At 32.8% G+C, this 15,881-nt stretch overlaps 1 protein-coding gene and 1 long non-coding RNA gene across 6 annotated transcripts; one reads left to right on the top strand and one right to left on the bottom strand.

Moving 5' to 3' along the window:
• LOC104779052 (probable glucan endo-1,3-beta-glucosidase BG4) lies at positions 393-2,959 on the bottom strand. Its single transcript, XM_010503448.2, has one exon. It carries the CDS (start codon positions 2,881-2,883, stop codon positions 1,846-1,848), a length of 1,038 nt encoding a protein of 345 aa, XP_010501750.2. The 5' UTR covers positions 2,884-2,959; the 3' UTR covers positions 393-1,845.
• On the top strand, positions 8,822-11,311 carry LOC104777332. 5 transcript variants are annotated; one of them, XR_766258.2, is made up of 5 exons: positions 8,822-8,896; positions 9,672-9,932; positions 10,212-10,259; positions 10,720-10,849; positions 10,997-11,311. It is a non-coding gene; the product is annotated as an uncharacterized LOC104777332 (long non-coding RNA). The 5 variants fall into 5 exon arrangements; XR_766257.1 differs by lacking the exon at positions 8,822-8,896 and having other exon boundaries at positions 9,574-9,932; positions 10,968-11,311; XR_766260.2 differs by lacking the exon at positions 8,822-8,896 and having other exon boundaries at positions 9,575-9,849.

Raw genomic sequence — 15,881 nt, 5'->3', positions numbered from 1 at the left:
TGTTTCCAAATGGACATGTTGTCATGGACACCTGAATTGATGGGTATTACTTCTATTCTGAATTGATGGGTATTACTTCGATAATATGTTTCCATATATATATGTTGTCATGGACACCTGAATTGATTGGTATCTACAAGACCATAGATATATGGATTTGATGTTGTCATTGTACCATAATGTACAATAGTTCATCTAAAATATATTAATATAGATCTTAAAATGTAGAAAAATTTAAATCATAACTTATTGTATAAAAATAAATATATAATTTTTGATACTGTAATAACTAGTACAATTAAAGAAAATGAAGAGAAAAAGAGAAAGATGAGAGGGAGAGAACCTTAGTCCAAAAAAAAAAGAGGTGAGAGAGAGAGAAAGAAAAAGAATGATTCAAAAAAATTATCTTCCATCAAAATTTTTCTGAAGACAAAATTGTAAAAAAAAACATGAACACCTAAACAACAAACTCATAAAAGTATAGAAAGTTGGGAAAGTGGGTTTTTGTGAAAGAAGTTTACCCTAAAGTGGGTATGAGTGCTAAAAGCCCTTTATATTATGATAAAAAGCTGTGTATTGCTTAGCTTTTAAACGTATAAATGCAAAAAAAAAAAAAAAATGGAGAAGAGATGGATTGAAAATGAAGGAGTCTCAAGAAAACTATATGATTGTCACAACTCACAATGGTTCATAACAAGCAATGGTAAATTGCATTTGGTAGTTTGGGACCGAAGGTAACTGGTTTTGGTAATGAGAAAACATGTTGACGGGAGGAAGTCTTGTTGATATATCCGTCGTAATGGCATCTATATGCATGACTAGTTTTTAAACTCTTTTGTATAACAAGTGCTATTGCGGATTGTCAATGTGGAATAAAGAAAGTAAGATTCATTGGATCGGTAAAGAACATTTGTGTTCGAATACATTAGCATGAAAATGAGATATCATCGTTAGGTTTTGAGTTAATTGTATGTGTTGGAGTCGGAGTAATAGTTAACATGGACATTTAGGAGTACTATTCAAATTTTTTTTAGTAATAGGTAAAATTTTTGGATTTATAAAAGATGACTAACTCCAAAATCATTTGTCAAGATTTGCGAAAACAAATTTGGGGCTCAACCCTAAATTCATATCGAAAGTCATATTTTATCATAAAGGTTAAAATCTTTTTTCTTCAGAAACATTCACGAGTTTCCAAAGTTAAAAAGGATTTAATCTTAATCTTGTAATGCTAAAGAACATTGTGTAATCAAGATCGCTATAATGCAGTTTGTTAAGATTTATTTAAACCTTGATTTTTGAAACAATTTGGGAGACTGATTTTGCTTAACAATATAAAAATATTAAAAATTATATTCATTTAAGAAATGCACAAACAAGACGGCCGATACGAAACAAATGGCATACTCTTATGATGGATGAAGGAATCCATTAACTAAAACCGGAGAAAGTAGTTTTAACTACCAAATTCAATGTCAATTAAGTTCCTCTACTAGATCTCATCACCACTCTCACATAAGCCAATTGCTTATAACATGTGTTAAGAGCATCATTATCCCAGCAACGGATTGATTGTTACTCCAAAAAATATATTTTAATGATTTTTTTAATATTATTATATATTTAAATAATAAATCTAAAAATAGAAAATTAACTAATTAGATGTTGCCACTCGTGTTGAGTAACGCTTCTTCGTTTCTATAGAAAGTAACGTTACTCAGTTTTTTTCTTTTTTTATTATTACTTTTAAATTTTTAATTGAGAGAATCTCTACCAGAACCCCAGTAATCATGCTCTTAATCTCACTTATTAGTGAATCGGAAAAGTCTAAGAAACTTTCACACTTTAAAATAGCTTGTAGATGGGTTTCATACCAGTAGGATTGTACAACCCAAAATTCTGTTCAGTCCCGGCCGGCTTTTGATTTTCGTTGAACGTTGCAAATAGAAACCCGTCGAAGCCTTTGTTAGGCCTCTTAGGCGTCCCTTTTCCGCTTACTATATGCTTCACAAAATTACTATTGTACGTACCCGCGATATCCGGTGTGGTTAGGTTCCCATTTCCAGCTGATGGCCATCCGGTCTCGGACACCACCATTGGTAAACCTTTCACGCCTTCCTTCTCCATTGCCCACACGAATGCGTCGAAGATTGCATCAAACATGTTTGAATAGCCCAATGGTCCATCTTGGACCACGATGGCCTCAGTGTTGAAGGTAGCATAGTCGAGACGGATGTTCGATGGGTCGGATGCGTAAGGGAAGTAAGGATAGATATTGACGAGGATAGGCGTACTTGTTTGAGACAACAGTTTTAGCACGGGGACAAGTTGTTCCCGCGCCTGGGACGTGAACTTTCCAGTGGACGGTGGGTATGATTTCTCGAGATTCGACATAGCCACCACGGTGCTTATCGAGATCGGAAGGTTCCTTGACTTGACCAGGTTGGTGAGAGACTGCATTACCGGAAGCACTTGCGGACCGATTGGTCCAGGGATGACTTCATTACCAACTGTAATGAAAGAAATGTTGACGTCGGCTAAGTAAGGCTCGATGTTGGTCACAAACCAGCCCTTAACAGCTTCTTCGCTAGCTGCAAGAGCAGCCAAGTCCTGGTCCTTAACGCCAACAGTGACTTCAATATTGCGGTGGCCGCGTAAGGCTTTAAGAACCTCTGTGTTGGGGTCGAAGATTCGGATTTTTGTAATCCCTATGGACTTGTAAAGGTTGAGAACATTGGACGGAGTTGGGAGGTTATCTCCGAGGAGGCCGTAGTTCAAACCAACGCTATTTGTTGCGGTTAAGAAGCCACTAGTGTTGTAGTTGAATATCATCATAATGCAGGAGAGGAAGAACAAGAACAGCTTTTTAGAGGAATAGATCATGATGAAACTTTTGTGTAGAGATAGCAAAAAAGGTCGTACTTGCGCCTGTAAAAGAGGAAGGAACCAAACTTGGCTTCTTTATTTGTTTTGGTTACGTTGCAAAATATAGGTTGCATATGTGTGTATATTTATAGCTACATATTTGAGATCAGTCTTTATTGTAGTAATGCTTTTCTTTTTTGATAATAAGTGAATTTGAGATCTATTTCCAGTCTAGAAAAAACGTACCCAAGAAAGTACGTGAATTTGAGTAAATTAATATATAAAATATACGTAATTAATAAATTCATGTATTGTTCATATTTTTGTACAAGTAACAAAGTAAACTGAAAGGTACTTGAATTTGACTACGAATATACATAAATCATTAAAGTGATTAATAAATTTGAATACAGGTGGACCAAGTTCTCTTTATATTTTCCAAAATCATTGATAATTGATTCATTATGTATACTTTTCTTTTGGATTCGTGTGAGCTTAGTTATGCTCATCAAGCCACTTACTTGATGTCTAGCTTCCCAACGGGTAGACGGTTCCTTTTCCCCCAGATCAATGAAGAAGGTAGAAGTAAGTTGATTCTTCCGAAGAACCGGTGGAGTTGAAGGGAAATGTCCAAATACATGTCTTATTTTTTTAATAATCCATATTTATAGCAATAAAATACTATCGTTCCTGCACCAAGTAATAAGTAAGTACAAATATCTATAATCTATATTCTATATTATTTATAAGGGACTTTGAAGTGTTGATATTTAATTTGATATACTCCGTATAATATAAGGTTTATAAAAGTATTAAGAAGAGGTTAATTTGATTAATGAAGTTACAGTTTCCAATGCTATTCACTCGACCTAATAGTTATATACAACTAATTAAAACTACTCATTTTAGCAATCTTTATACTCTCTTGTTGAATAATCTACTAGTATTATATTTTGCAATATGCAAGATTTGAATAAAAAGGTCAATGCATGATTTTTTTGGGACTGATTCTTTATAGGGAGATTTTTAAAAATAGCAAAAAAAAAAGTTTTTTTCCCAAATTTAGCAAAATATCTCTAAAATTCTAAAAATAACACTAATTAATATTTTAAAACTAAATCATAAATTTAAAATACTAAACCATACCCCTCAAAACTATACCCTAAATATGAAAATGAGAACCCAAACCTAAAAAAAAAAATTCTAAAAATTAATTTTAATTATTTTAATGTGTTAAATAGTGCTATTTTTGGAAATTTATGTAATATGTGATATAATTGTCCATAAAACTTGTTTTAGTGCTATTTTAGGGTATTTCTCTTCTTTATACGAATAGTAATAATCGAATTTTATCCGTTTTTCTTTTTGTTTTCTTTTTAGTGTTTTATTTTTGGGTATGAGTGTTTTATCCGATTTACTTGTCTATATATATAACTATATAAAAGTACTTAGAACACAACTATCTTATAATAGTAATCACTAATCTACGAGGGCGAACCGTATCGCATGTTAACGTGGTTGAACCACTAAACCCCAAAAGATCACACGTTGGATGTTCGAAGATAAAAGGATTCAATTAACTATACCGAAGCAACTTTATTTGTTGTATTGCAGTCCGAGAGATACTAAACTAAGCCACAAGTAGAACATATTATGAGAGATGTTGAAGGGGCCTGGTTGCTCAGCTCCGTTGTATTCATGCTAATGGGGCAAGACTTGCCGAAAGTATGATATAAAGTTTTTTTTGTCACTTTGGCTCCAAAAACACATTCTTACAACTATTACAAGAGATTATCGTCAATCGCGTTCCTCCATTACATTGTGTCGCTTTCAAAATGATTTTATTTGTGTCGTCGGCCGATCTTTCACTCTAGATCATTCCAACAATGTGGCGATGTGGCAGATCTTCTAGTCTGCAGTAGTTTTGTATTCATATGCCAATTTCTCTAGATTTTAAGAGGAAACAATTAAAAAATATTATATTTTCTTAACTAATTTCCAGATGATAAATATTATATCCAACTTTTACACTTTTGCAGATGATTAAACCGTTATTTAAAGCTAAAAACTTACCACAACATGAATGAATCTTCTTTTTTCGACCAGTAAAAAACTGGACTTATTCCTATAGGGTGAATTTGTTTATTGATGCTCTCTTACTTAATTAATCAAAATACAACAATATTTCATTTAATACTATTTTTAAAATAAAAATAAAAATTAAATTGATAAAAAAAATTGGATAAACAAAATCTATAAGACATTAGTTATGGTTTATAAATAAAAGTTTGAGTTTAGATTTTATAACTAAACAAAGTTATATGTTAGTTTGAATTCATATAAAAGGATTATGATTTCAATTAAATTGAATTATGCAAATCGGTTTAGATTTATAAATAAGTCTTAAGGTCTAAATTTTATAATTAAACGAAATCATATGTCGGTTTTGGTTTATAAAAGAATGGAAAATGTTTATATTTTACAATTAATTAAAATTATAGGTTAGTTCGAGTTTATAAAAAAGAATTGTGATTTGGATTTTACAATTAAACACATTTATATGTTGGTTTAAATTTATAAAAGAGGGGTTAATTTGAGTTTATATCTTACAATTAAACAAAACTATATGTCAGTTTGAAAGTATTAAGGTTTAAATTTTACAATTAAAAAAGAATATGTCTATTTTGTTTTATAAAAAAAGTGGCTGGAATTTAGATTTTACAATTAAACAAATTTATATGTCGGTTTGGGTTTATAAAAAATGGTTAGGATTTAGATTTTATTACTAAAACTATAAATAATGTTAGAGTTAATGGCTTTAAATTCTTATTTAGTACTCCCTCCGATCCTAAATAAGTGTCGTTCTGGAAAAATTCTCTTAGATTAAGAAAGTGTATATTTTGACTATTTTGACCTCATGATTAAGACTAATTTACAATTTTATTATTTGTTTCTTTTTTATTCAATAAATTAATTTCAACTTCTTTTATTTTTTTTTGGTCACCTCCGTCGAACTCCTTTTCTCATCCCCAATTTTTTTTCTCCGTTCACCTCCCTCACAAACTCAATTCCTCCATATTTTTCTTTTTCTAAAAATTAACTTCTCTGATTGATTTCTTTCACCCTAGACATGGAGGAACGAAGCTTTCTCTTTTCCTCTCGCAAAATCAAAATCAAAATCTGCTACGAAGCTTCCTCTTTTGTTTTGTAATTGACATTTAGGTGGTGAGCTTCTTCTTTTCCTCCTCCGCCTCTTCTGATTTTCCAGCAAGCTTAACCAAATTTCTGATGAGCTTCCATCTTCATCATAATAACCTTAAACCATGCTTGGTTATTGCAATGAAGACAAAAAAAAAACCCAGAAAACTCAAAAGGAAAGAAAAAATGTCTTCATTGGAATAACCAAGCATGGTTATAAGATAACATCTATTTTTTTGTCTTCATTTTAATTTCAATTTTGATTTTTTTTCTTAATGTCGGTTTCTTATTGATGATTTTGAGGGTTGGATTGATCTAGTTTAACAGGATGATGAGCGATTATCCTTGTATTTAGGATATTTGTTATTTTCAGTTTTTCGTCATTTGTATTAATTTAGTTAAGGTTATATTAGTAATTTAAATAGTATTATCACATTGAAAAGAGATAACAACACTTAATAAGAAAATGAAAATCATCCCTACAACAACACTTATTTAGGATAACTATATAAGTAAAATCTTATTATTTTACTTATAAAGTTATGTTAGATAAGATTTTTTTTTTTGAATTAGAGTACATAGTAAATTATGATTGATTAATCAAGAGGGGGTAAACAAGAGAAGTACATCCTTCAAGATAAACTCAAGAATTAGACTTGTGGTTATGCTACATACATTACCAAGATATCCCGAAAATGAACTCTTAATGGTGATTTGAAATTTTCAATACATACAATTCAAGTTCTTCCCCAATTACAATTTTGTGTGTTTAAAGCTGAAATGAAGTTCATTTTTTGAAAGATACAGTTATATGTTTTTGTGAAAATCATATATTTATCATAGGCCAACATTTGTTTCTCTCAAACTATGTAGACGGAGTTTGATATCTTGTTGGGAGAGATAATTTATTACACACTTGTCTCTAAGATAATTGATGTATGAGTCTATGAAACGACTTGACCCGTTTTTTTTAATAATAAATAATAATAATATAAATATATATGACTAGTGATCCCATACTCACTAGCCACCTAACCACAATCACAAACAACAGCGGAATAACAATACCAATTATATAACCAATTGAACCAATAATCCAATATTAATCCATAATAGAATAACCAACAACCAATCCTAACCATTTCAATGTCAAACAACAGGAAACCAAGGAACCGGCAACCTAATAAGTTCTAAAGACCCAACTATAGCAACCTAGCAATGCCAGACAACATCCAATCGAGTCCCTAGAACATCTTCCTCTTCATTGCCTTGATTCCACGATTACACTTTGCCTTTACCTGCACCACAAACACAAATTGAGATGCATGAGTATTTGATAAATACTCAGTAAGACAATCCTCCCATCTACTGGGCTATACACACAAGCAATAAGATCTCTCATGCCACAAACAACAACAATAAAACAAACCAGGAACATGAACAGGTGATCCGACACGATCCGGTTACTGTCAGAATAGTGTCGACCGATACCAAAAGGTGTCGACCGACACTGGACATCTAGTGTCAACCAACACCACTTGGGTGTCGACCGACACCTGCTCGACACCCCGAAACCCTAACAGTGTCGACCGACACCTCCACATGGTGTCGACCGACACTCGCTAAGTTCCCGAGCCGTCTTCGCGTTAGTGTCGACCGACACCACATTGGTGTCGACCGACACCACTGTCGAGCAGTGATTTCCTTCGAACAGAACCTCCGAATCTCGCCTCCTAACTTCTCCTCTTCGTCCCACACAATCTCATGAACGAATCCAAGCCTCAGGAGCTACGAAAAACTCACAAACAACCAAAAAGATACAACCAAACAACACACAATATCACAGAAACAGAGATCTTAGCTTCGATAAGCCATGGTCATGCACTCACCTTAGCCAACAAAGAGATATAAGCCCAAAGGACGAAGCTACCACCACAGAAACCTTCCCACCACGTTCCTAGCTTTGGATCTTAACTCTCATAGCAAGATCTCTCCAAAAATGCCTGCAAATCTCAGAAACTCTCACAAGAACTCTTAGAAACTGTTTTCTCCTCTTTCTCTCTCAAAAACAACAAACGACGACCAAGACAAAAATAAAACACGACCTAGGTCGTTTTCCCACTTAAATATCTCGGTTCAATGGTTTTTCCTCAACGAAACCGGTTCAAATCAATAATTAAATCAATCTGGTCGAACCAGAAATAAGTGGTGTCGACCGACACCACATGAGTGTCGATCGACACCTACCCCAAAATGCTGAGTTTTGGTTCGCGGGCGTTACAGTCTATACCAAGACTTCAAAATTCATATTTTTTTTTTTTGTGAACAGAAAAAACAATTGTTAGTTTAGATAATATATCTTTATTGATTTTAAGGTCATTAACCTAAAATTATCAACTTAGAGTTGATTATAAATACTGACAAAAAAAGCAATAAAGAGTGGATAAGAAAATAATCATTACTCAGTTAGTCGAATAACTTGCCCATCTAACATTGTTGGTTGATATCATAAAACTAATTAATTATGCATTGAACGAACCCAATAATTTGTGCATCCACTTGCAAGTTTAATAAAACCAATCTACCTAAAATTGGTGTATTAATTTAGAGTGGACTAAAATATAATCAGTTGAATAATTTTCTTATCTAACAAATGAATTATCTTAATTTTTTGATTTGATATCATACCAATTTAAAACCAATTTTAATTTGCATTCACGAAGTGTGACAATCAGAATTCATTGTCTTCTTTTTTCTTTTTCTAAGTGCGATAATGAGATTATAGTTTTTCAAAACAGCCTTTTCCACTTTTCTCGGTTGAAGAAAAATATTTGTAAGTACTCTTGATCTCAAGATCTTGTAATATCTATCCGGAGTATAAAAGTATTCATCTTCAAATGATTTCACATGATACTTTTCACATGGCTCTTGTTAGGCGCAATAGATCCTCCATTTACAATAGATTTCACTATCTTCTTCTCCACGCACTACATAACACTTGTCTTTTATCCATCGGATTAACATAATATTACATCCACCTTTTAATGCATAATCTACCAAGCTTTCAAACACTTGATGCATCTTGAGTTGACCACTTTCTCGCTAGCATCTCACATAACTCACCTCGTCATCTTCATTGAGTCTGTTCGTTTCGTCGCCGCAAGTACCTGCGGCTGCGTCAACCGCAGCTATCGTTGTTCGTTTGGTTGCCGCAAGTACCTGCGACATGACGCTGCGACAAACGCAGCTTCTGATTTTGAATGTCGATTAGATGCGGCGATTAAAAAAGTTGCGTTTGCCGCTGCCGCTGCCGCCAGCGTCAACGAAACGAACAGACCCATTATCAGAATTAGGAGGAGATTATGTGAACATTCCCATCGGTATAACCTATGGGATCTTTTTTATTTTTTAAATATTAAAACATAATAAAAATAAAGTTTTAACCTTTGATTTTTAGAGAACTGTGTCTCTTAGGAGAAAATATAAGACCCTCAGAAACCCTCTACGTGTCAAAATATGATTGCAGTCGTTTGTTTGTTTTGTTTTTTGTTTTTTGTTTTTTTTTGATTTTTGATTTTTTCTGCATTTGGTTATCTTTCTTTTCAAAGCGAGAGAAGAAATCGGGAGAAGAATCGATTTTTCACAATTTGATTCACAACCCATCAGTTTCCAGATAAAATTGATCTGTTCAATTCTGGGTATTAATCAACTGATTTATGAAGAGAAGACGGCGAAGAGAACGGTGGTAAGAGGGATAGTGGGGAGGAGCATCAGTTATATTTTGAGGTATTAATCGATTGATTGACTGCTTTGTGAAGTTTGCTCTGTATTGATATTTGTTTTGCGAGGAGCATCAGTTGTATTTTGAGGTAAATTCCATTTTGACCTTTCAAATATTGAGACTTTACACATTTGAAATACATGGGTTGCTTGACGTGGTGATATCTTCAAGGGAGCTTGGTTGATATATATTAGAAATAGTACTATACCGGTTTTGTTTCTTGTGCTCTGAAGGTTTATGGTTGTGTTCAAGTTTTGTAATTTATAGTCTGTCTTACTTTGTTTTTTTGACTGTTTTGCTTTGGCTCTCCCCTTCTGTAACCATGTAATGGAGTAAAAATATCTCATCTTTATTTCTCTGATAACAGGCTGCATCTTACCTTGGTTATTACTGCGACGATCTGCTGTTGGATGATGTAAGTTTATGCTTTTAATATACTATTACATGTTGCTTTTTGGCCTTTTTGGTTTACATTTGCAGCCATTGTTTCTCTTTTTACTTTTCTTTGTCTTCAATTTTGCTTAGTGTCAATAGACTTGTTATTGCTTCCTTCTCCTTAATCACTACTGTTAACAATCAAATTACTGAATCCTACACGTGAAGATATATAGAACAAAGTTTCCAGTCTTAGTTGAACTTGCTGAATCCTACACGTGAAGATATATAGAACAAAGTTTTCAGTCTTAGTTGAACTTGCTGAAAGTTTTCATTATTGAATTCTCATGAGCATTGCTGAAGTTGAACAAATGTGTCAAGTCTCAATATTTTTTAATCTTGTGATGGTACCTATGTAGCCCTCTCTATGTTTCATCTCTAAAGAAAAGCTGTACTTTCTATGTGAAGATACTGAGAAAATTCACCTTTGTTCTGTTCAGGTGATAGACAAATCTTTGGGGTTTGACACAGCTGTAGAAGAGGCTCAACAAGCTATTGACGCAGCACATGTGGAAGCTGAGAGTATAGAGAATGATATTGGCGTTGTCAAGCTTATGGGTCGCTACAGCGGTGAGTAATCTACTCTTCTGCTTCATCTTTTGTTTGCCTTATCAAGCTCTCTTATTATATCATTTCACAAATTTGTGATGTTATTATTTCAAGCTCTCTTATTGCATTATTTCATAAGTGCATGAACTGCTTTAACGTGGTTCATAGTGATTTACGCTACTCTAGCAAGCAAAGATGTGGACTGCTCTTTGATTTCGGAATCACCATTTTACCTAGATGGAGAAGGTGGATTGTTTGAGTACATAGAGAAACGGCTCAAGGAGAGTGGTCACATGGTGATTGTGATTGCATAAGGTGCAGGACAAGATCTAATGTCTAAGAGCATGGAATCTATGACACTTCATTTGGATTAATGATATCACTCTATAAGACTTTGTTTATGTGATGAAAAATTATATCACTACTTTCTTTTGCAATTCTCTTTTATTAACACATTTTTTATATAAATATTTTTTTTCATAAGACACCCATTTTCAAGGTCACCAATGGAAGGGAAAAAAAATAATCAAAAGTTAGTTGGAGTTTTTGGATTTAATTAGTATTAAATTTAACATTAAGACACCCCTGAGAGGATGACTAATGCGGATGCCTTGATAGTCAAACTCTTCATCCTCATCTTCATCAGCAAAAGCAGCCACATTTCTTTCAACTCTCAGTTCTTCCTCACATGGCTCACTACTAATCTCCTCATATTCTTCGTGTTCCTTTGTTGCTTTGGTCAAAAACATGTTAACAACCTTACCCATCGAGCTCCATCACACATCTTATATATTGAAATTACTTCCACTCAATTCCTTTCGCTCCTTAGTTTCTTCAAAAGGGTAACTATACCTCAATATCTTCCCATAAAATGACAGCCAATTTATTTCCCCACCATTGTGTAAAATTCTTCAGCCTTACACTCAATCGTTGATATCTCACCACCAACATAACCATTCCCATCTTCAGTAGCCGACCAACTCCCACCGTGATAAACAAAGAGTGTTACTTCAACAATATTCATACTGAAAACGACATTAAAAAACTAACATCAAAACAAGGGACAACTCGCTTATTTTATCGACATATGGTGCCAAAAATGCAAAACTGAAAAACAAATCGTTACCTGATGTTATCTTCTCAAGGACCCCATATTAGACCTTCAAACACGTTTTAGTGAAACAATATCTTGGCTCCTTCGATTACAAACCACATATCTCGACAAAACACTAACTCTCTGTTTCACAAAACTCACTTTCATCTGTGACAAGAGTAAGAACACAAAACCCTAATTTTAATTTTGTTCTCCAATTGTAAAACGACGATGTTTTATTCTTTGCTAGAACACACGCAAAAATAATGAAACGACGTTATTTTTGTGACACCCCGGTTTGTAGGGAGGTTTTAAAAGAATTGATTTGTCCACCTATGTCACTAAAGTGCACTTATGTTTTTGGTCTCGAGTCCTGAGAGAACTCTAGAGTTAATCGTGCTTGAGCTTGAGTTGTCTCTGGATTGGTGACCTTCCAGGAAGTGACTGTCAGAACTGTGCGAATGAGGACAAAATACAGGGAAAAATCATGTAGTGATTTGTAGGGACAGTAAAGAAGTCTTTAAATCCTCCCAGACGTAACAAACCAACCGTCGGATATGGATGGGTTCACGAGTCTAGTGAGAGGACGTGAGGCCCATTAAAGAAGGTGGGACCATATACTGGGAGTGGATATAGGACCCACTGAGAGGTGGCGGTCCGAGCGTTACAGTTTTACTAAGCTACAATGCCATATGTACACCACATGTCATCTGAGTCACTACCGTTAAACATCTACTTAACGACATTCAAGCACATGTTGAAATTGGCAACAATTCATAAGGTTCAGATTGTAAATTTGAAATATATTATAGTTCAGGTTGGTAAGTGAGGGCATTCAAGTTTGGGTATGAAAAAACGTTGGCAAATAGTTGGGGTTGTTTTTGGCCGTTTTTACGAAAAGCATACTCCATTGTTAGAAGAAATTTGAATGTCATGGTATCTATCTATATTATTAAAAAGAAAGCATTTTTTACTATGTAGACATAAAGTTTTAGATTATTACATTACAATGTAATGTAATGACACTCGATTTATAACAAACAAAAAAAATACTAAAAAGAGCAGTCTGCCAATTTTAGCTTTTTAAAACACACGGATCTTTTTATGACTCTAGAATATTCTACTCGGATCTTGAATAAAGACAGATTATTTTGTCCTCGAATGAGGAAGTAATTCAAAACTGGTTTCAGCATCTTTTTTGGCGAAATTAATGGAAAAAAAAAATTCCATCGTGTTGAACGATACCAACCATGAAACCACGAGCTTAGCCTCATGTCAAGATTCCTTTGCACCACAAAACCCTAATCCTCCACAACCATCAACTCCTTAATTGATTATACATCAAAACAACACAACTTACCTAGATAATAGCCATGAGAGAGCCTCCTTGTCTCTCACAATCTACCACCAAAAACTCACATCCTTCCCTTCACACATGAAGAAGATGGATATCCTTTATCCTCCTCTTATGCCTTAAGAACAAAGTCTCTTCCTCAAGCATCCAAAACGACAAAGGAGAAGCTCTCTTCAAACCCACAACCCGATCTCTCCTTCTCCCTCAGGTCAAGACCCGGCTCGGCCTATTTCCCTTTTCTGTCCACCCCCAAACCATCTCCTTTCTCTTCTTTTCCAAAACAAACCCACACAACTCTCTCTTCTCCTTCTAGGGCAGGAACAACTGGGAGAGGAACCCCTAACACGAAGAGAGCATTCTATTTTTATAGAAAATGTTCAGGCTTTCTCTAAACCACACTAAAATGCACAAAACCAGAGAATAAACCAGAGAACCCGACCATTTGTAGTGTTGAGTGAGACCCACCAATAGCGTCGATTGACATCCATACCGAAATCCCACTTATAGTGTTGTTTTATAGGTTTTATACTTTAAAACTGAAAGTGGAATTAAGTTATATTAAATCATAGATCATCAATCTTGAATATAGAAGTCATGTATGAAAAAACATATAATCCAACTTTCTAAAAAAAAAATATAATCATCTAGTAAAGAAGCATTTTTTTAATATGAAATAATGTGATCCTAGCGAGAAATATTTTTGTTAATATGATGTTCATTTTTTTAATATGATGCTAGCGAGAAATATTTTTGTGAAGCACATATAATTTGTCTTTGTAAATAGGATATTAATGATTCGTTTGTCTATATATGAATCTGACTTGAATCAAAAAATTCAATTTGAAAATCAAATTTGTTTTTTATGGATGAAAATGGTTAATAAATATAAGGTTAGCCAAATTTTTGGTTATGTTAGATGTTAGAATATTTGGTATTTGTTTTTTAATTTCCTGTAAGGTTTATGAATAATATTTTAAATGATCTATTTAAAGGCTTTGGTTTTGGTTTATATTTGAATTTTAATCAGGTATATATATTAGGTTTTGAATTAATTAATTATTTTACTTGTCAGTTATGCTCAATTTTGGATTCAGTTAAAGATGTTATTGTTTATATCAAATCTATTAAAAATAGAAAAATCTACACATAACTCAGTTAAGATGAAATTAGTATTCAACATGGAAATATAGTTTGTGTTAGCTGTTATTGGATTTTTTTCTTGGTTATATAAAAATGTACGACTTCGATATAGTCTATTTCACTTATGATAAGTGTGGTTAAATATTTTTTATCGTTTGTCATTCGTAGACGAACTTTTCTAACAAATAATCTTTTACATTTATGTTCAATTTGATTGATGCATATCTGTAGGCAAGATAGTTTGTTAGAAAATTAAGTTTTTGACCAAATAAAAATAGACACTACTGTGAATTTGATGATGTAGAGAAACGGGTTTAGAAAAAAAATATCTTAAATAATTTTTTAATAGGAATCATTAAAGTGAATTTTGTATCCATCTTTAAACAAGCATATTATATATAAACTTATTCTCTAAACGATTATTAATTTTAGCGACCAAATAGGAACGAGAGCTAAATTTTTTTTTCCACAACCACATAAGATAGAAAAAATATTACAATAAAAACATAGATAAAAAGAGAAATAAATCATTCACATTTGAAAAAAGTAAATAAATATCTGTGTGTGGTCTACAGCCAACACTTTTAAGAGTGAGAGTTAATTTATTTTGACCAAGTTTAAATTATTACCTCAAAATTAGAGTATTTAATAGCAATAGATATTTACATTAAAGAATTTATAATAAAAAGGGAAATAAATCCAAACAAAATTCTGAATATCATTCCAAAATAGATCATGTAGTTTTTATAAAATTACAAAAATTTAGAGAGATTGTGTGGTATATAAATATATTTGGGGCAGAAGAAAGATATCATGCATTTTAGAAGTTTTCCAACAGATTATTACATGTAAATTGTTGATTCAATTGTTTTTACATGCAAAATGTTTATTTGCATAATTACTATTGCTATTTCAATTGTTTTTTTATTATGTATTTTGAAATCTTTGTGTTTGGAGCTGCATTTAATCTTAGAAGCATCACGTTTCTAGAATCTAGATGAAGTTTTGTTTTTAACTCGAATTTGTTTTCATAAGTATCTAGTTTCTTGCATTTCAAAAATATTTCGCCCTCAAACATTTATAATTTTAATTATGTATCAAACTTTCGCACACCAGTTTTTTTGTGAAGTTTGATGAAGTCTTTTGTCTCGCATGTTATAACAAGTTTTAATTATGAAGTTTGATGTATTATTTCTTAAGCAAACATATACTTTAGACGAACAAGATCTTTGGATCCTGGCAAATAGTGGCTGTCAATCTATTTAATCAAACTGTTATGTTAATTTGAAATTATTTTTATTTTCTGAAATTTATGGATACCATCTATTCAAATATTTTTTTACATTTTTTTTTGAAATTTTTATCTGCATTGAGATATGTGGATAAATCAATGAGTTTTTATTGGGATCTCTCAAAATCTGTTTAAGCACTGGTTAGGAGTCTAACATGATATTTGGAATTTTTCT

The sequence above is a fragment of the Camelina sativa genome, chromosome 3, assembly GCF_000633955.1.
Source record: "Camelina sativa cultivar DH55 chromosome 3, Cs, whole genome shotgun sequence".
Classification (NCBI taxonomy): domain Eukaryota; kingdom Viridiplantae; phylum Streptophyta; class Magnoliopsida; order Brassicales; family Brassicaceae; genus Camelina; species Camelina sativa.
Note: the sequence above shows the minus strand (reverse complement) of the source record. Positions and strands in the feature narration are given on the sequence as shown.